The sequence below is a fragment of the Oncorhynchus kisutch genome, linkage group LG8 (assembly GCF_002021735.2).
Source record: "Oncorhynchus kisutch isolate 150728-3 linkage group LG8, Okis_V2, whole genome shotgun sequence".
NCBI classification, from domain to species: domain Eukaryota; kingdom Metazoa; phylum Chordata; class Actinopteri; order Salmoniformes; family Salmonidae; genus Oncorhynchus; species Oncorhynchus kisutch.
In genome coordinates this window covers 76,874,101-76,894,995 of record NC_034181.2, presented here as the reverse complement: position 1 = coordinate 76,894,995, position 20,895 = coordinate 76,874,101, and the positions used below count along the sequence as shown (strand labels likewise).

Sequence of the window (20,895 nt, the reverse complement as noted above, 5' to 3'; positions counted from 1 at the left end):
TTACATTGGCCCACTAGACTGGTGACTGCCCTACAGACATTACATTGGCCCACTAGACTAGTGACTGCCCTCCAGACATTACATTGACCCACTAGACTGGTGACTGCCCTCCAGACATTACATTGGCCCACTAGACTAGTGACTGCCCTCCAGACATTACATTGACCCACTAGACTGGTGACTGCCCTCCAGTCTGTGACTTCCCTATTTATCTGTCTACTGACTAAAACTAGGGAGAAGCAGAACAAAACAAAACGGATGCACACAGAAATCAATATCCTAATGGGCCTAGGCTATTTTTATTAACCTTGATTGGTTGACAGCTCCACGAAAAAAATAAAATTGTCAGAGGAAACGAAATGCCAATAACCTTAGTAGTCTCTATGCTAATCTTTGCTTATTGACTTGAGTGTCCATCTCTCCTCACTTTTTGTCTCTATATTGAATCTCTTCTCACTCTCGCTTTCTCTCTATACTGAATCTCTCCTCACTCTTTCTCTCTATATTGAATCTCTTCTCACTCTCACGTCTCTGTTCCATCTCTTCTCACTCCTCTGCTCCATGGCTCTGATAGCTAAACCATCTGGTGACCTAGAGCCAACAATGAATAACTAGGGACCAAAGTCATCCCACCACTGAAACCTGAGATACAGCCTAACTGGCCCTCTGAGTCCAGATATCTTGCAGCCATGGGTTTGGTATTGTAACTCCTCCATAGAGATGTCGGATCTTAATTTGACCACTCTTTTGTTGATGAGAATTTTCCTGCACAGCAGTTTATTCACGTTTTTAAAAGGCTTCTAAAGTTTGTAATTTCCACTAACATTTCAGACTCGATTTGCACTAACTTAAAATGTATCAACACCTACAAAAATATCCATGAATTATGATCCACATAATTATTCACATTTCCTTTAGCTTCAGGATTATTTCCCTACTGTAGCAAACTGGCTCAAATTAAGATCCTACAGCCGTAACTCCCTCCGTAATGGCATTTCCCTCCATCTGAGAGACACACCCCATAATTATAGCTATCATTGAATATGTGTCATTGTTAATGATATCATGGAACTAGAACACCGCAAATCATTTTGAATGAGACAATGATCTTGCTGATGAGGAAATGGAGAATCTCTCCTGAAATCCCCAGGTCCAGTGTCTTGTCCACAACACATCACTGTATAGGTATTCTTTAGGATGTTTGAGCAGCAGACAACAGATGAAATACCTAAAAAAATTACCAAACTAACCCAATCAAAGATATGACTTACAGGCATAGTCAAATCATTTCTAAACTAACTATTGAGACTGTTAAAACCATACTCCGGTTTTAATTGGCAGTACTCCCTCCTTTAACAGTGAATATTACATTGACACATCAACCAAACACGACACTGTTTATACAGTAGTTTATAGTCCACAGAACAGCCTTCAGCATGACGTTTGTCCCTGTTCCCTGAACAGTGTTAATACATGGTGAACCGCAGCGAGTAAAGACTTAACGCTTAACTAAAGCAGGACTCCATGAACTAAAGCAGGACTCCATGAACTAAAGCAGGACTCCATGAACTAAAGCAGGACTCCATGAACTAAAGCAGGACTCCATGAACTAAAGCAGGACTCCATGAACTAAAGCAGGACTCCATGAACTAAAGCAGGACTCCATGAACTAAAGGAGGACTCCATGAACTAAAGGAGGACTCCATGAACTAAAGCAGGATTCCATGAACTGAAGCAGGATTCTATGAACTGAAGCAGGATTCTATGAACTAAAGCAGGATTCTATGAACTAAAGCAGGATTCTATGAACTAAAGCAGGATTCTATGAACTAAAGCAGGATTTGTAAGCATGATTTGAGGGTGGTTTCCCTCCAGCCCCTGACTCAGGGTGTGCAGGGGGCAAAGCCAGGCAGTCTACTTGTTTGCTTTGGACACCTTTCCAAGTCAGCAATGACAGCTATATAGTAAAGCTCACCTTAAAACCTTGAAGGCTAAAAGATGTGGTGGCAAAGTCTGAGAAGGAACATATAAATGTCCAATGAATCCTAATCTAAACTTGCTTTTCAGTCAACATTTTGTTATTTGGATGGCATGCAATAGCTTATTGTTTGGGTTGAAAGTGTTCCTAACATAATTTGTCCCAGACAGGATTAATCTGTTGTGGTGAAGAGTTCATGTTTCAGAGGGAAAGTACACTGAGTCATGGAAAGCTGAGAATGAACCACAACAGATAATGTAAGATGGAGAGATACAGAAAGCCTATTCCTTTTCTACACTACATAGGACAATCCCAGTTGAAGTCTGTACCCTGTACTGTACAGTAGGCAATGGTTTACAATCTTAATAACAGGCAGCCATTTTGGTTTACCATATCAAATCAAAATCAAATCAAATTTATTTATATAGCCCTTCGTACATCAGCTGATATCTCAAAGTGCTGTACAGAAACCCAGCCTAAAACCCCAAACAGCAAGCAATGCAGGTGTAGAAGCACGGTGGCTAGGAAAAACTCCCTAGAAAGGCCAATACCTAGGAAGAAACCTAGAGAGGAACCAGGCTATGTGGGGTGGCCAGTCCTCTTCTGGCTGTGCCGGGTGGAGATTATAACAGAACATGGCCAAGATGTTCAAATGTTCATAAATGACCAGCATGGTCGAATAATAATAAGGCAGTAATAATAATAATAATATAATATAATAATAATAATACCATAGTTGATACAGGATTGTGAGAGTGGTTATTATTACCAGTTCTTTCATAACTTTATACTTATACTAAGCATTAGAGCTCAGACAAACAGAGAGAACACCACCCCCTTCATTCAAACAAAACACCTGATTGCCAAGAGAAAATAATTCATTCTGAGACCAAACAGAGCCCCCTATTTAACTACCCATTGTTTGTGGTGAAATGATTTAGTTGTGGATTGTTAGGTCTAACTTGTGGACTGGTCTGCTCCAATGACTCTAACCACAGAGTCTAAAATAAGAGTCTTCAGGTTAAATGTTCCTTCTGCCTGTTTTCTTTCTGCCTGTTTAGACAGATCAGTGGTCAGATTGGTCTTCTCAAAAAGCATGTTGCCAAACAAAAGTGGATTACCTAAAGGTCAAATGTTGCTCTAACCATTGGAAATCAGAAGTAATACTGTAGAATCCCCAGTAAATCATTTACCTGTCCTTGAAGAAGAAGGTCTCTCCTCTGATCTGGGCCACAGCATCAAACACCACAGGTTCATTACAGATGTCCATAGGAGTGACTGGGCCCTGGGTGGGAGGCACGGGCTTGTCTGTACCAGTACCTGAGAGGAAAAGGAGAGGCAACATGGTGAGCATTGAGTAGATGAGATTGATATGCTTCAACAAGGAGAAATACATTTGTTACCTGCAGGACATTCACCAAAGTACTCTGGTTATGAACAGCGGGTGAAGTCATGGTTACACATTATTTGAAAGGTACCTACATAATGACTTCATAACACATTCATAACCCATACATAACCAATAAGCAGTACATAAGAATTTCAAACTGACCATAGAGCTCCTGGATTCCCTTGATGTCGTCATTGGACAGTCTAAAGTTCTTGGTGAAGGTGTACATGGGGGCCATCAGAGCACCAGGGTCCTGGGAGTGCTCCAAGCCCAGGGCGTGGCCAAACTCATGGGCCGCAACCAGGAACAGACTGTAGCCTGGACAACACCAATAGGAGTGAGAGATACAGCAACACATATTCAAAGCATAACAAGTCAAGTTATATTCAGATGAATGAAAATAGTTTCCATGTTGGGAAATTCCTGTTGGCCACTTTCCCTTCATTCTGCATAGACAATGACTGAATAAAATAATGAATAAAACAGAATAATAATACAAATGATTCAAATAAATAAACATGAATTGTCATTGTCCACTAAACTGCTAAAACCACCTACAAACAAGCATAATGTCAAAGGTCATCGATGACATATTTACCTTGATCAGGACAGAAGCCCCACTTGCGGTCGTCGTCGTAGCTCTTGGTGGAGGCGCACCACATCTTTCCGTCGCTACGTCCAGAGGCGGTGCAACTGTCATAAGTGTCTCCAAGGAACGTGAAGGGGAACACACAGGGGGAACCCTCAGAGTTTCCTCCAACGGTGGACATGGCTGCATGGGTGAACAAAAACACATATTTCAGGACCAAATGGACTTTTGTTAATGTGCTGATGAGGTCGTGCTAAAAGGTATCAACGTGATTTGGGTTGAATTGCTAAATGGATTTGCTTGAGAAACTATCATGACTGTAATGACATTGACATCAGATGTGTTTTGTATCTACGGTATATCCAAAACAAAACCAAATACTACTCTCCAAAAAGGGGCTTTTCTTTCTCTGCATGATAATATTATATCTGGGATCTGGGTTGGTACAGCACAATACTGGGCCTGTGTAGTTTTTTAAGCAGCCTGTTTCTTATTCAGTGCTTCTTACACACAAGGCTACACTGCACACCAGCATTCCCAACCAATTAGAACCAGATGAAAAAAAAAAAACTCAGCCTTCAACCCCCCCCCCCCCCCTCTCTCTCCCTTTCTGCCTCTCTTTCTCTCCCGATATCCCACTCTCCCGACTCTACCCCAAACCCCTGAGCCAGCCCCACTGACACAATGGAAAATAACCCCCGCCAGCAGCCACTCAGTAAAATACTTTTACAGTCATTCAGGAGACTAGCTGCTGCAATATTGGAAACCATACGTCTGGAACATTATAACATTCTCCTACACCAATACATGGCATCAGCACAGCACACCTTGACTAATAAATGCAAGCACCCACACTAGTGATGCGCAGGTTGACTCATAACCTGCAGTCCCGGGAGGATGGGTTTAGGGTCATTAAATATTGTGTGGGCGGGTTGAATAAAGAGAAACAATACCTTAAAAAATCCATAAATGTATAATTATTGTGCAATATATATAGGTTACATTGAGGTTTTTCTTTGATTATTTTAGGCTATCTGGTATTAGTGCATAAACCTAAGCTTCAGGGCTTAACTGTACGTGTGCCAAATAGCCTACACCGCCAATCACCAAATAATGCTTTTGGGAATGGGCAGAAAGCCAAATAATGCTTTTGGGAATGGGCAGAGAGCCAAATAATGCTTTTGGGAATGGACAGAAAGCCAAATAATGCTTTTGGGAATGGACAGAAAGCCAAATAATGCTTTTGGGAATGGACAGAAAGCCAAATAATGCTTTTGGGAATGGACAGAAAGCCAAATAATGCTTTTGGGAATGGACAGAAAGCCAAATAATGCTTTTGGGAATGGACAGAAAGCCAATTAATGCTTTTGGGAATGGACAGAAAGCCAAATAATGCTTTTGGGAATGGGCAGAAAGCCAAATAATGCTTTTGGGAATGGGCAGAAAGCCAAATAATGCTTTTGGGAATGGGCAGAAAGCCAAATAATGCTTTTGGGAATGGGCAGAAAGCCAAATAATGCTTTTGGGAATGGGCAGAAAGCCAAATAATGCTTTTGGGAATGGACAGAAAGCCAAATAATGCTTTTGGGAATGGACAGAAAGCCAAATAATGCTTTTGGGAATGGACAGAAAGCCAAATAATGCTTTTGGGAATGGACAGAAAGCCAAATAATGCTTTTGGGAATGGGCAGAAAGCCAAATAATGCTTTTGGGAATGGGCAGAAAGCCAAATAATGCTTTTGGGAATGGGCAGAAAGCCAAATAATGCTTTTGGGAATGGGCAGAAAGCCAAATAATGCTTTTGGGAATGGGCAGAAAGCCAAATAATGCTTTTGGGAATGGGCAGAAAGCCAAATAATGCTTTTGGGAATGGGCAGAAAGCCAAATAATGCTTTTGGGAATGGGCAGAAAAAGTTCACGTCAATACACAGAGACAAAAAGGACATTGTCGAAGTTGAATTCAATAAGACAAAAGCTACGAAAGGAGAATTGAAAATAAATAGGAGGGAGGGCCAGAAAAGTCATGTTCAGAAAATATTTGGTGAAGTGGTAAAAGAGGATTATAGCAGTACCGGCTATGTTATGTGTGATGATTGTGAGGTGGTACACAAATTCCACAGCCACAAGACGGGACTTCAAATTAGGCCTATGGCACGTCAAGGGAACTGTAGCCTACTGTTCAGATGGGTTAATGGAAAGTGAAATCTGGACACTGACTGTAGGTCTATAACCTCTCACATAGCCTTAAAAATAACTCATGCAGAATTAAGCATTTCTTGCAATTCCTTTGACCTCTCGGCTTGGTTTTTGCTCTGACATGTACTGTCAACTGTGGGACGTTATATAGACAGGTGTGTGCCTTTCCAAATCATGTCCAATCAACTGAATTTACCACAGGTGGACTCCAATCAAGTTGTAGAAACATCTCAAGGATGGTCAATTGAAACAGGATGCACCTGAGCTCAATTTCAAGTCTCATAGCAAAGGGTCTGAATACTTACACAACCGTTCAAAAGTTTGGGGTCACTTACAAATGTCCTTGTTTTTGAAAGATTTTTTTTTTTTTTGTCCATTAAAATAACATCAAATTGATCAGAAATACAGCGTAGACATTGTTAATGTTGTAAATGACTAATGTAGCTGGAAACTAGCTAATCCAAGTTTATCATTTTAAAAGGCTAACTGATCATTAGAAAACCCTTTTGCAATTGTTAGCACAACTGAAAACTGTTGTTCTAATTAAATAATCAATAAAACTGGCCTTCTTTAGACTAGTTGTGTATCTGGAGCATGAAATCAAATCAAAGTGTATTTGTCAAGTGCGCCAATGGACAATAGAGAATAAAGGACAATGACCCAAAGCACAGCTCCAAACTATGCAAGAAGCAGTCAGCTGGTATTATGTCTATAATGGAGTGGCCAGCACAGTCACCGGATCTCAACCCTATTGAGCTGTTATGGGAGCAGCTTGACCGTAAGAAGTGCCAATCAAGCCAATCCAACTTGTGGGAGGTGCTTCAGGAAGCATGGGGTGAAATCTCTTCAGATTACCTAAACAAATTGACAACTAGAATGCCAAAGGTCTGCAAGGCTGTAGTTGCTGCAAATGGAGGATTCATTGACGAAAGCAAAGTTTGAAGGACACAATATTATTTAAATTAAAATTCATTATTTATCGCTGTACTGCAGCGCCAGCTGTGCCACCAGAGACTCTGGGTTCGTGCCCAGGCTCTCTCGTAACCGTCCGCGACCGGGAGGTCCGTGGGGCGATGCACAATTGGCCAAGCGTCGTCCGGGTTAGGGAGGGTTTGGCCGGTAGGGATATCCTTGTCTCATCGCGCACCAGCAACTCCTGTTGCGGGCCGGGCGCAGTGCACGCTAACCAAGGTTGCCAGGTACACGGTGTTTCCTATGACACATTGGTGCGGCTGGCTTCCGGGTTGGATGCGCGCTGTATTAAGAAGCAGTGCGGCTTAGTTGGTTTGTGTATTGGAGGACGCATGACTTTCAACCTTCGTCTCTCCCGAGCCCGTATGGGAGTTGTAGCGATGAGACAAGATAGTAGCTACTAACAATTGGATACCACGAAATTGGGGAGAAAAAAGGGTAAAAAATATATATAATTTTTTTTTTTAAACATTATTTATAACCTTGTCAACATCTTGACTATATTTCCTATTAATTTTGCAACTCATTTCATGTATGTTTCATGGAAAACAAGGACATTTCTAAGTGACCCCAAACTTTTTAACATTAGTGTATGTAAATAAGGTATTTCAGATTTGTATTTTTAATACATTTGCACAAAAAAAAAACTGTTTTCGCTATGTCATTATGGGGTAAAACATATATTTTGTTTTTGAATAAGGCTGTAACGTAACAAAATGTGTGCACTGCATAATGACAGCTACATGTATCTAATTATAGACAAGTTGACTAACAAATAACCCACCAAAATGTCAAATTATAAGCAGACACATATTTAAATCAGGCAAAAAAAATATCCTGTACCCCCTGTCAATTTTTTTTTTGCCGTCTTTGACTGTAGCCTATAAAACATTTCCTACATTAACGGTGCCACGACTTCTGCCCAAGTCGACGCCTCTCCTTGTTCGGGCGGTGCTCGGCGGTCGACGTCGCCGGTCTTCTAGCCATCACCGATCCATTTTTAATGTTCCATTTGTCTTGTCTCGTTTTCCCACACACCTGGTTCTCATTTCCCTCATTATGTGTTGTGTATTTAACCCTCTGTTTCCCCCATGTCTTTGTGTGGTACTGTTTATTCTGTTTCATGTTGTGCGAACGTTAGTCTGTTGCTCTGGGTTATGTTAACCCGTATTGTTTATTCTGTTTCATGTTGTGTGAACGTTAGTCTGTTGCTCTGGGTTATGTTAACCCGTATTGTTTATTCTGTTTCATGTTGTGCGGACGTTAGTCTGTTGCTCTGGGTTATGTTAACCCGTATTGTTTATTCTGTTTCATGTTGTGTGAACGTTAGTCTGTTGCTCTGGGTTATGTTAACCCATATTGTTTATTCTGTTTCATGTCATCCACACGTTAGTCTGTTGCTCTGGGTTATGTTAACCCATATTGTTTATTCTGTTTCATGTCATCCACACGTTAGTCTGTTGCTCTGGGTTATGTTAACCCGTATTGTTTATTCTGTTTCATGTCATCCACACGTTAGTCTGTTGCGCTGGGTTATGTTAACCCGTATTGTTTATTCTGTTTCATGTTGTGTGAACGTTAGTCTGTTGTGCTGGGTTATGTTAACCCGTATTGTTTATTCTGTTTCATGTTGTGCGAACGTTAGTCTGTTGTGCTGGGTTATGTTAACCCGTATTGTTTATTCTGTTTCATGTTGTGTGAACGTTAGTCTGTTGTGCTGGGTTATGTTAACCCGTATTGTTTATTCTGTTTCATGTTGTGTGAACGTTAGTCTGTTGCTCTGGGTTATGTTAACCCGTATTGTTTATTCTGTTTCATGTCATCCACACGTTAGTCTGTTGCGCTGGGTTATGTTAACCCGTATTGTTTATTCTGTTTCATGTTGTGTGAACGTTAGTCTGTTGCGCTGGGTTATGTTAACCCGTATTGTTTATTCTGTTTCATGTTGTGCGAATGTTAGTCTGTTGCTCTGGGTTATGTTAACCCGTATTGTTTATTCTGTTTCATGTCATCCACACGTTAGTCTGTTGCTCTGGGTTATGTTAACCCGTATTGTTTATTCTGTTTCATGTTGTGTGAATGTTAGTCTGTTGCTCTGGGTTATGTTAACCCGTATTGTTTATTCTGTTTCATGTCATCCACACGTTAGTCTGTTGCTCTGGGTTATGTTAACCCGTATTGTTTATTCTGTTTCATGTTGTGCGAACGTTAGTCTGTTGTGCTGGGTTATGTTAACCCGTATTGTTTATTCTGTTTCATGTTGTGTGAACGTTAGTCTGTTGTGCTGGGTTATGTTAACCCGTATTGTTTATTCTGTTTCATGTCATCCACACGTTAGTCTGTTGCTCTGGGTTATGTTAACCCGTATTGTTTATTCTGTTTCATGTTGTGTGAACGTTAGTCTGTTGTGCTGGGTTATGTTAACCCGTATTGTTTATTCTGTTTCATGTTGTGTGAACGTTAGTCTGTTGTGCTGGGTTATGTTAACCCGTATTGTTTATTCTGTTTCATGTTGTGCGAACGTTAGTCTGTTGCTCTGGGTTATGTTAACCCATATTGTTTATTCTGTTTCATGTCATCCACACGTTAGTCTGTTGTGCTGGGTTATGTTAACCCATATTGTTTATTCTGTTTCATGTCATCCACACGTTAGTCTGTTGCTCTGGGTTATGTTAACCCATATTGTTTATTCTGTTTCATGTCATCCACACGTCAGTCTGTTGCTCTGGGTTATGTTAACCCGTATTGTTTATTCTGTTTCATGTTGTGTGAACGTTAGTCTGTTGTGCTGGGTTATGTTAACCCGTATTGTTTATTCTGTTTCATGTTGTGCGAACGTTAGTCTGTTGTGCTGGGTTATGTTAACCCCGTACTGTTTATTCTGTTTCATGTTGTGTGAACGTTAGTCTGTTGCTCTGGGTTATGTTAACCCGTATTGTTTATTCTGTTTCATGTTGTGCGAACGTTAGTCTGTTGCGCTGGGTTATGTTAACCCGTATTGTTATTTTGTGTACACTTTGCCGTGTGCTTTTGGTTCACCTAAATAAAAGGCTCTGTTGGCTACCCAATATCTGCTCTCCTGCACCTGACTCCCTTACAGCCATTAATGCATACCTGACACACGGGTTAGGGTTGGGTGAGGGCCTCAGATTGTCACTATCACATATAGTCGGGCGGTTGCGGATGGGTTAATAGCAATAGTGGGCGGGTGAAGAAACAGCTGACCCGCGCACCACTAACACACACACACACACACACAACCTGGCTCAAGTATAATCGAAAGCACACACATATTTCATTATAATCCTCAGATTATGGTTTCCATGCAACAGTCAGGTCTGTTGGACACATCAGTGCCCTTAGCTGTTTGGGTTAACACCGCTGATGAGGCTTGTATGCTATATGGACGGAGAGACACCTTCGAACTTTGGCAGTATGAACTGGGAACCCACCTGTTTCAGGGCAGAACCCGTAGGACTTGTCATTGTCATAGTTCTCAGTCGTAGCACACCAGCGGTAGCCGTCGTCACGCCCCTGAGTGGTGCAACCATCATAGTTCTCCCCTTGGAACGTGAAGGGGAACTTACAGGGAGCTCCGTCCGCGTTTCCACCCAGGGTGAACAGCACTGTAACACAGGAAGTTGAAGGAATTATCTATACAGTTTACAGTAGGTTTCCATAATTTAATCAAATGCCATGGCAGTTACGTTGAACCTGAGTTTGAGTGATTTCACAGACTCAATCTTAAGCTAACTGAACCGCAAAATCATTGTTTGTCAGGGTGTTACACATCCACTCTGTCCAGACTCAAATGTTTATTGCTACAGTATATCAACAGTGTATAAAACTATCAACAAGAGAAATGTTTCACAAGACTTCACTGAGTACGCCATTTTCTCAAGATCAAAGGATAACCAGTTAGGAGGTTTCATAAGACTGTTGGTCTCATATGAGTCGACTGTAAGTCTATATGTATCAATATGTCTTTGTGCTTATTTATGGTGAGTCTATACCCTAATGTCAGTACCATGGACAGCAGCACAAACAGGCAGACAAAAGGACTGATGAAAAGCTTCATGAATCTTGCCCAGCAACACAGAGAAGTGGGAGTATTTTATGACCCAGACAACAACACTACTTTCCCAGAATGTACTCCCACCCACTTGGTCCCAGTCCAACAGCAACAAAGCTTCTTCTAACTAATCACAAACCTCTCATCTGGAGTAACTCCTGGCCAACTCCTCGTCAGAAACTATAGCTAAAACACCACAATAGACATTCCTTGAGGGACTGCTGAATGCAACACTCTTAACTTTATACAGTCCATGTAGATATCAAAATGCACACTATAACTGTTTTGCACAATACATTCACAGGAAGTCTTTAGAGGAAAAAGAACAGCCATGTTGGCTCCTACTCACACTCATGGGGACAGAAACCCAGGAAGTCTTTAGAGGAAAAAGAACAGCCATGTTGGCTCCTACTCACACTCATGGGGACAGAAACCCAGGAAGTCTTTAGAGGAAAAACACAGCCATGTTGGCTCCTACTCACACTCATGGGGACAGAAACCGTATTTGCCGTCGTCGTCAAAGTTGTATGTGGTGGAGCACCAGAGGAATCCATCATCACGGCCCTGATTGGTACAGCTGTTGTACTCCTTCCCCATAAACATGAAGGGGAACTTACAGAACTCCCCCTCTGCATTACCAAACTTCACCTTCACAACTGTGGAGAGGAGGGGATGGAGGTGAGGGGAGAGATGATGATCCAAAGAGCTCAAACAGAGCTGTTTCAGATACCGTGTGGTTCAGCTATCTCCATTTCATTGGTGAAATGTTAACCGCAAATTGCTTTAAAAATGTGTGACCATGAATAAATAGGTGATTATTAAAAACAAGTAGGTTTATATATTAGATCAGGATGAACTCGTATTTACAGACTTTATTTACAACTCAGACAGTACAGTCTCCAGTACCTTGTCCTTCTCCCAGGGTCCACTGCTCGTCGTCATCAAAGTGGGAGTCTCCTCCGGTGCCTGGTCCAGGAGCGAAGGCATGAGCCAGCAGACCATCTTTACCATCGAAGGGGTAGCCATCACCATGCTCTGTGGATTCACATAACAAGGGCTAAAACAAAAGGACTCAAGGCACAGATCAGTATACAATTACAGCCTTACTGGATGGATTCAACTCAGAATATAACTGTTTCTGAAGTAGCTTAGTGTTAGACTTCAGCAGTGTAGATCACGTATGGGATGGTGCCATGAAGACATGTAATGAAAACACGTCATTCTGGGCTTGTTTTGACCACAGACAGTGACCTCTATATGTTCTTACTTGATGTCTGGCCTCGCCACGAGAATATTGACTTTATGTGAGACACAGGGAACCCAGAGAAAGAGCAACTAGTAACTCACACATAGGCAGGCCTACAGTACTACACTATACGATTAGCAGCACTGAGCACCCATCATCTATTCTAGTTCCCAGCCACTGCCGCCCTTTTGCGCAATAGCCGGATGATGAGTAGCCTGGTTAAACTAGTCTGAACGAAGGTGAGAGCAGAATTAAGTCTGGTTTAACTAGGCTACTCATCATCTAGCATTGCTGACGTTTCATACAGTACATTCAGCAGAATATAAAAGTCAAAACTGTTCTGTAATACCGTACCGTTGCGGCCAAAGTTAATCATGATGTCAGCCTCTCCATCCATGAGGCGGGTGAACTTGAGTGGGGTGACGTCACTCCAGACTTTGAAGGCCCTTAAGAAGGCGTCATCAATAGTCTCCTCGTCCAGGTCAGGAGAGTGGCCTAGAATCCTGAGAGGTGGAACACAGAGAGGAGAAGAAACTGAGGAGGAGACTCATTAAACAGCTCATCCCTGGCTGAAGATGTGCTGCATGATACATCTTACATAATGGAATATTACTGTGTGATTGACTAGGTATGCTTGAGGAAATACACATAATACAAGCAGAAGAGGGACCAACGTCAGCGTATAAAACCCTCAAACGTGAGATTCACCTATGTCAAAATGCAGAAGACAAAAGCTTGTACACCCATCTCTCTTCTATTTACAGGACAAAAGCAATAGATCAGAGCTTTCCTAAACTCCCCTTCTGGACATAAAGTCCATCAGTCTTCAGGCCTTGCCTATGACTCATGTGGTTAGAATGCTCCATGAGAGAGTCCAGCAACTAACCCCTGCTATGTGAGCCTGTCTGAACAGGATAACGTCTGTCTCTTGTTGTTTTGGTTAACTCCTCCCCATCTTTGTTATTCTCCATGGTACATACAGCGAGTCTGAGGGGTCATGAGGACACAGAAAGGGCTGATGTAAACAACAGAACTTTACTCTCTTCTTAACCTCAAATAAAACCTATCAAACAAGCACACATTGTACAAGAATCTTGGAGTTAGCAGATTGTGGTTGGGTTGGTGGGCAGCACATAGTTGAGGTTTTCATCTCCCCAAAACAAACTGCAGGGGCTGGAGGAGTCATTTCCTTAGTTCAGCAGTCAGCACATTGCACAGCGACATAGGGAGTTATATGGAGTACAACCCTATGGCACATGGGGTTCAAAGCCTATTGCACAACTCCCTATACCAAAACACTATTTGGGCCAAACGAACATGTTTTGACCACTGACCTGTAGGTGATGGCGTTTTGCTGCCACTTTGGTTTCCTGTGGAAGAAGTTGTATTGGGCAACATCAGGAACTCCACAGCGGGGCTTCTTCATGATCTCCACTGTCTTGGGGTCGATCTCGCCCGTCTCTTGCAGAGAGAAGAACTTCTGCATCTTCTTCAGGGTGTCTTTCAGCACCATGAGATTACATCTGTCTTGTGGGCAGCCATAGAACTTGTTCAGATAGTGCTGCAGAAGAGAATACAAGACAAGCCTATGAGTTGATATAGGATCTATTCTGATGCCTTTCTACTCTATATAGTGCATTCATCCATGTAGACATACTGTATCAATGAATACATGAACATTTGTGTGCATTACACAATGAAACATCCCCACTGGGCACAGATGTCAATTCAATGTCTGTTCCACGTTGGTTTAATGTAATTTCATTGAAATGACGTGGAAACAGTTGGATACCCAGTGGGTATCTGAAGCCAAAACATTATGAGTTTCATGAATGATGCCATTTTAAAGTAATTCACAAATGGTAGAATAAAATTTAAGTTCTATCTTCCTGAATTGATTGAAAATAACCGATAAAGTATTTTGAAGAAAAAGTCGGAAAAGTTGAACAGTTGTTTAAGGAACACTTACCAGAGCCACTTCTTTGTCTGTTTTTGGACTATCGTCTCCTGGGAACTTGATAATGGGCGAGGGGGCTGCAGAGGTTTTCTGGAGAAAGGCGATTAACTGTACCAAAAACACTTTGAGGACAAGGTGTCGGGGGCTAAATGCCGTCTGGCACCCCATCTTTCCCCGGTGGAGAATCGCTGTGTATGTAATCAGGATGGAGAAAAACAGAACGTTTCTGGGTTGGATGTCCTCTTGCCTCTTCTGTTGCTTTATCTTCTCCTCAACGGGACATTCTGCACTGCAATCCAGGTCTGCTAACTCAGTTGTGCTTACACATGCAATTTTGTATGCTGCTTTCCACGGGAAGTGTAGGCTACACACTGCGCAGTCTCCCCAAATCGTGGAACGTTGGAGAAATGTAACCGGATACCTGTTCCAATTACGAGTTTACTGGGTAATTCCTAGCTTCTGTGGTCTGTTTTCTTTGCATTGTAAGCTAGGCCTACAATGTTGTATTCAGGCATACATTGAAGCGGGTACAATGAAGGCACGAATCCAGCATAAATAGTAGATAGATTAACAATGAAACCAAACAGATAGGGAAAATGCAGCATAAATTGCAATGAACACAGTTGAAACCAAGGTCTATGTCATAGCATAAAAATAACTCTTTCTAGGCTACGGGCGAACAGAGGCCATCGGCCGCGGGACTACAGGGAATGTCTTGTGACGCTTCGATCACACCGACAGGGATTGCGCAAAATAGTACGCAGCATCATCTGGATATGTATTCAACATTAGACTTCTGCTACCATTTCTGTCAAGCCACTGTACATATAGTTTGACCGCATATGTTCAATAAATCCAACACGCTGCAAGGCAAACGCAGCTTTCATTGGAGATTAACTTAATTCTGGTGTACCAAAATGCAATGATTATGTCGGTGTGTTCGACGCGGAAGTGTTAGAAAATGTTTATGAGCTCCTATACACCGCATTCATCCACTCAGAGGACCAAACACCAGATAATGACATGAATTAAGGAAAGAGACAAATGTAGCGGCAAGGAATCAAAACAACCACTTTAACAATGACAACGAAATGGTAACGTGTGTAGCCTAATATCGCTAGAAATAGTTACATTTAACAAAATGTTAAAACCACTGAAAAAGATGGAACATGAGTTCAGCAAAGTTGCTCTCTAACCAGGCCCTGAAGTTGAGAGTTCACCTGTTCTGTCCTGGCTACAAGGTGAGCAGCGCCCCTCTTAAGACGTTTCTGATTATGTTAGCAAAATGCCTACAAAAGGCGTTAGCAAAAATGTTTCCCTGACACCTGTTGCTGCAAGGAACAGTACATTTAGTATCCCAGACCTAGGTGTGGCTTACTACTTCATTCATAGAAGAAACGATGCTATCTTGAAAGAAAAATAGTTATTCGGCTGTCCCCATAGCAGGACCCTTTGAAGAACCCTTTTTTGGTTCCAGGTAGAACCCTTTTGAGTTCCATGTAAAACTCTTTCCAGAGAGAGTTCTACATGGAACCAAAAAGGGTCCTACCTGAAAAAAAGGGTTCTCCTATGGGTCAGCTGAAGAACCCTTTTTCTAAAGAATGTACCTTAGCAAGTTTAGACGGTCTCCTAATACTATATCTTACCATAACCCAAAATACTATTAAAAAAAAAATGTTATATTAACTAAAAAATGATGTATAGCTCCAAATCATGATAAGAATAGTAATGTTGCTCTCATAGACTAGGCTACATCAATCACCAGCTATATCAAGCACTAGTTCCATGTGAACATGTCATGGAATGCACTTTATTCTGGTATTTTTTTCACAGCTTCTGAGAGTTTACAATTGGACCGTTTGCTGTTCGGACTCTGATGGTGAACAGTGGTGCCAATGCCAACCAATGGATGCAAAGTAAATAATCCCTTAATCTCTTCACACAGCCTCTGTGCTGATCTTGTGGGACTGTCTTTTTATTCCAAAATGTGCCTCTTGGAAAATGTATTATGGAAAACAAATGATCATCTTGGAAAATAAGTAGTCTATTGCAAAACGAAGGCAATTTCATAATTCAACCACGATGGTGACATTACATCATCTCTAGTGGTGTCATGGAGATTAGAGCTGATATATCGATATCGTGTGACAATCCCACCGATAACCGATATTCAATAAATTTTAGTCTCATGCTTATCATTCTCATGATGTGTCATTATTGTCACTGTGTAAGAAATCAACATTTTAAACTAATTTCTTGGACAATTGCGCTTTGGGATGGTAATTTAAGAGAACTCAGTGTGGAACAACGGCACTTTTTAATTTCCTGCTGTAATTGGCAGATATATCGGTATTGGTAAATTTTGTCCTCCCAAAAATCGGAATCTGACCCACAAACCCAATTTCAGTTGAATTCTAATGAAGATGGGACTAGGACCTATTGGCCCAATAATAGGCCTATGTTCATAGGCTGCTCAGTATGACAGGGTTGGTAGAGTATAGCAGCCTATACAACATAATGGTGGTTTGTTGAATGTGTCGAATGGCTCAACAACAGACATTGAGCAGCTTCTGCTTTGATCTTTTCCTTTATTTAGGACCTTACTTAAATTGTATTTGTATTTATTGTATTTATTTAAATTGTAGTAAACCAAGGTAATCACCAAAGAAAGTCATAAAATGTAACTCATTCAACATTGCATACATGGAGGTCCTCTCAGTCGGGGCCAGATTATGCTCCATCTCTAAACTCTCAGTGATGCAATATGAGGTGAAAGGCTGACATCTGGTGGTCATGCGGTGTAAATACATTATGTACTGAAAGAAGTGAAGTCAGGAAAATCATGGGGAACTAATTAATTGGGCACCACACAAGGCAACATAGGCTTTGGCTTGTTGTCATTATCTCACTTAGAAAATGTGTTTTGTTTAAAGACATAGGTGTTTCTTGACTCATGTTTGCTACCTCTGTTTCCATACAGTATGCTACTGTACATTGTGTTGTATTGAACCAATGGCAGGCTTGGCCCATATCATCAAGCTGAATGCAGTCCCTTTAACATCATATCCATGAACTGTTGTTATACTCTAGAACAGATATATAGTAAGTAGCCTTCCACAAGCCAGAGCAGCTCATAGGAGCAGGAGCCTGTCCTGTTTGATGAGGCAGCTTGATGTGAAGGATTGTGGTGAGGCAGCTTCATCATTAAAGGGTTGTGGATTTGTATCATTTCCCTCTAGTGGCTGAACAAAGCCATGCATCTCTTTCTCATCAGTAGCTCACATAGAGCAATGCTAGGCTTGCCACATCACATAGGATATCTCTTAGAGATCCTGAGCCTAACTCCATTTGACATCTCTTTGTTTCTCCTATCACTGTGGATTACCCCTGACAGTATGACTGTGGACTGACTCCTTAATAGAGGAAGCCAAAGGACTTTACCCAGAGATCTGACAGACAGACAGACGGATATACTGTAGCTAGCAAATAGGATTTCTGTGGCTTATCTCATAAACCAATTTCCTGTGCTTTTAGCCAAGAGTACAGTTAATTTTTCATAGCATAGGCCTGTTTGTGGCTGAAGCAGAGTAAATGTAACATCCATTTGCCTACAATATCCTGGGCCTGTCACTGCAGAGCAGGGCTTCATTTCATGCACTGATACATGCAGCCATCTGCGCAGACTGACACGCAGGGAGTGGGACACACACACACGCACTGACGCAAGTGCATACACACACACACACACACACACACACACACACAGACTCATGCACACACACACACACACACACACAGATCTCTCAAAGCTCTGACAAATAGAGAGGGATGCCCATTAAATGTACATGCACCCTGCCTTTTCCAAATAGAAAATACTGAGGCGTGTAAACTTGGGTAACAGCTAAGTGAATGCCTTTGTGCATATGAATGCACATTTGCGGGGGATATGGGCATAAAGAGATTGAGATGATAAACTTTGATTTGCATGTAAATTGTTTCTTTTATTCTCTGTTTACTGCCACAGCTCCTTTAGATTGAAGGCAGCGACTCTCAAGTTCTCGCTCCTCCATGTGTGTGTGTGTGTGTGCGTGCGTGTGTGTGTGCGTGTGTGTGTGTGTGTGTGTGTGCGTGTGTGTGTGCGTGTGTGTGCGTGCGTGTGTGTGTGCGTGCGTGCATGTGTGTGTGTATTTTATGTCGTCCTGATGGTTGACTTTTAAAGGGAAACAAACCTGATTGTAATAGAATATGCCGTATAGTACTTCTATCATTTACAGTATATAACTTCATACATAGCACAGGGCCTAAACATAATCATAAACATCCCACATATATTTGATTTAATGGCTAACAGATAGTTTGTTTTACATAGGGAAGATGTTCATTTTGTGTGCAATATGCTTACTCAAATCAAATTGTATTTGTCACATGTGCCAAATACAACACCTTACCATGAAATGCTTACTTACAAGCCATTAACCAACAATGCAGTTCAAGAAATAGAGTTATGAAAATATTTACTAAAAAACCTAAAGTACAAAATAAAATGAAAGTAAGTAAATCAAATATCAATAACAAGGCTATATACAGGGTTACAGCTTAGTCAAGGTAAATTGTACAGGTAGGTAGGGGTAAAGTGACCATGCATAGATAAACAGCGAGTAGTAGCAGTGTAAAAACGGGAAGTGTCAATGTAAATAGTCCGGGTGGCCATGTGATTTATTGTTCAGCAATTTTATGGCTTGGGTGTGAACCTTCTAAGAAGCCTTTTGGACCTAGACTTGGTGTTTCGGTACAGCTTGCCGTGCGGTAGCAGAGAGAACAGTCTAGGACTTAGGTGAATTACAGCCTAGTATATACAGTTGGGCTAAAAGTGGGGCAAAAAATGGGGCAAAAAATTATTTAGTCAGCCACCAATTGTGCAAGTTCTCCCACTTAAAGATGAGAGGCCTGTAATTTTCATCATAGGTACACTTCAACTATGACAGACAAAATTAGCATTTTTTCTCTCCAGAAAACCACATTGTAGGACTTTTAATGAATTTATTTGCAAATTATGGTGGAAAATAAGTATTTGGTCAATAACAAAAGTTTCTCAATACTTTGTTATATACCCTTTGTTGGCAATGACAGAGGTCAAACGTTTTCTGTAAGTCTTCACAAGGTTTTCACACACTGTTGCTGGTATTTTGGCCCATTCTTCCATGCAGATCTCCTCTAGAGCAGTGATGTTTTGGGGCTGTTGTTGGGCAACACGGACTTTCAACTCCCTCCAAAGATTTTCTATGGGGTTGAGATCTGGAGACTGGCTAGGCCATTCCAGGACCTTGAAATGCTTCTTACGAAGCCACTCCTTTGTTGCCCGGGCGGTGTGTTTGGGATCATTGTCATGCTGAAAGACCCAGCCACGTTTCATCTTCAATGACCTTGCTGATGGAAGGAGGTTTTCACTCAAAATCTCACGATACATGGCCCCATTCATTCTTTCCTTTACATTCCTTTACAGTCGTCCTGGTTCCTTTGCAGAAAAACAGCCCCAAAGCATGATGTTTCCACCCCCATGCTTCACAGTAGTTATGGTGTTCTTTGGATGCAACTCAGCATTCTTTTTCCTCCAAACACGACGAGTTGAGTTTTTACCAAAAAGTTATATTTTGGGCGCTTTGCAGCTCCTTCAGGATTATCTTTGGTCTCTTTGTTGCCTCTCTGATTAATGCCCTCCTTGCCTGGTCCGTGAGTTTTGGTGGGCAGGCCTCTCTTGGCAGTTTTGTTGTGGTCCCATATTCTTTACATTTTATAATAATAGATTTAATGGTGCTCCGTGGGATGTTCAAAGGTTCAGATTTTTTTTATAACCCAACCCTGATCTGTACTTCACCACAACTTTGTCCCTGACCTGTTTGGAGAGCTACTTGGTCTTCATGGTGCCGCTTGCTTGGTGGTGCCCTTTGCTTAGTGGTGTTGCAGACTCTGTGGCCTTTCAGAACAGGTGTATGTATACTGAGATCATGTGACACTTAGATTGCACACAGATGGACTTTATTGAACTAATTCTGTGACTTCTGAAGGTAATTGGTTGCACCAGATGTTATTTAAGGGCTTCATAGTAAAGGGGTGAACACATATGTAGGCAACACTTTTCCCTTTTTTCTTTTTTAGACTTTTTTGGAACAAGTACGTTTTTTCATTTCACTTCACACTTTTGGACTATTTTGTGTATGTCCATTACATGAAATCCAAATAAAAAATAGTTAAATTACAGGTTGTAATGCAACAAAATAGGAAAAATGCCAAAGGGGTGAATACTCTTGCACGGCACTGTATATAAATCACTGGATGTGACAAGGGATGGGAATGGGACAGACTGGACATTAAGAGTTTCTTCTACTGTATCAAGCCTCTCCAGTGGTCCTTGGTCTGCTCAAGTACTACTGATTGACCCCAGTCCAACAGAAGACACACACATACACACACACACACCCCTTCCTTTGGTCCTCT

General features: G+C 41.5%; 1 protein-coding gene across 1 annotated transcript in view; it reads right to left on the bottom strand.

The window, feature by feature from the left end:
- The window catches only part of LOC109878791 (72 kDa type IV collagenase-like), a 32,285-nt gene extending 16,317 nt beyond the window's left edge, over positions 1–15,968 (bottom strand). The window contains exons 1-9 of the mRNA XM_031831243.1: positions 14,413–15,968; positions 13,778–14,004; positions 12,798–12,946; positions 12,104–12,232; positions 11,680–11,853; positions 10,578–10,751; positions 3,967–4,140; positions 3,531–3,686; positions 3,172–3,298 (exon numbers count right to left, since the gene is read on the bottom strand). Coding sequence (XP_031687103.1) covers positions 3,172–3,298; positions 3,531–3,686; positions 3,967–4,140; positions 10,578–10,751; positions 11,680–11,853; positions 12,104–12,232; positions 12,798–12,946; positions 13,778–14,004; positions 14,413–14,568 — 1,466 coding nt within the window. The 5' untranslated portion in view covers positions 14,569–15,968. The remainder of the gene's footprint in view (positions 1–3,171; positions 3,299–3,530; positions 3,687–3,966; positions 4,141–10,577; positions 10,752–11,679; positions 11,854–12,103; positions 12,233–12,797; positions 12,947–13,777; positions 14,005–14,412) is intronic.
- Positions 15,969–20,895: the final 4,927 nt, after the last annotated feature.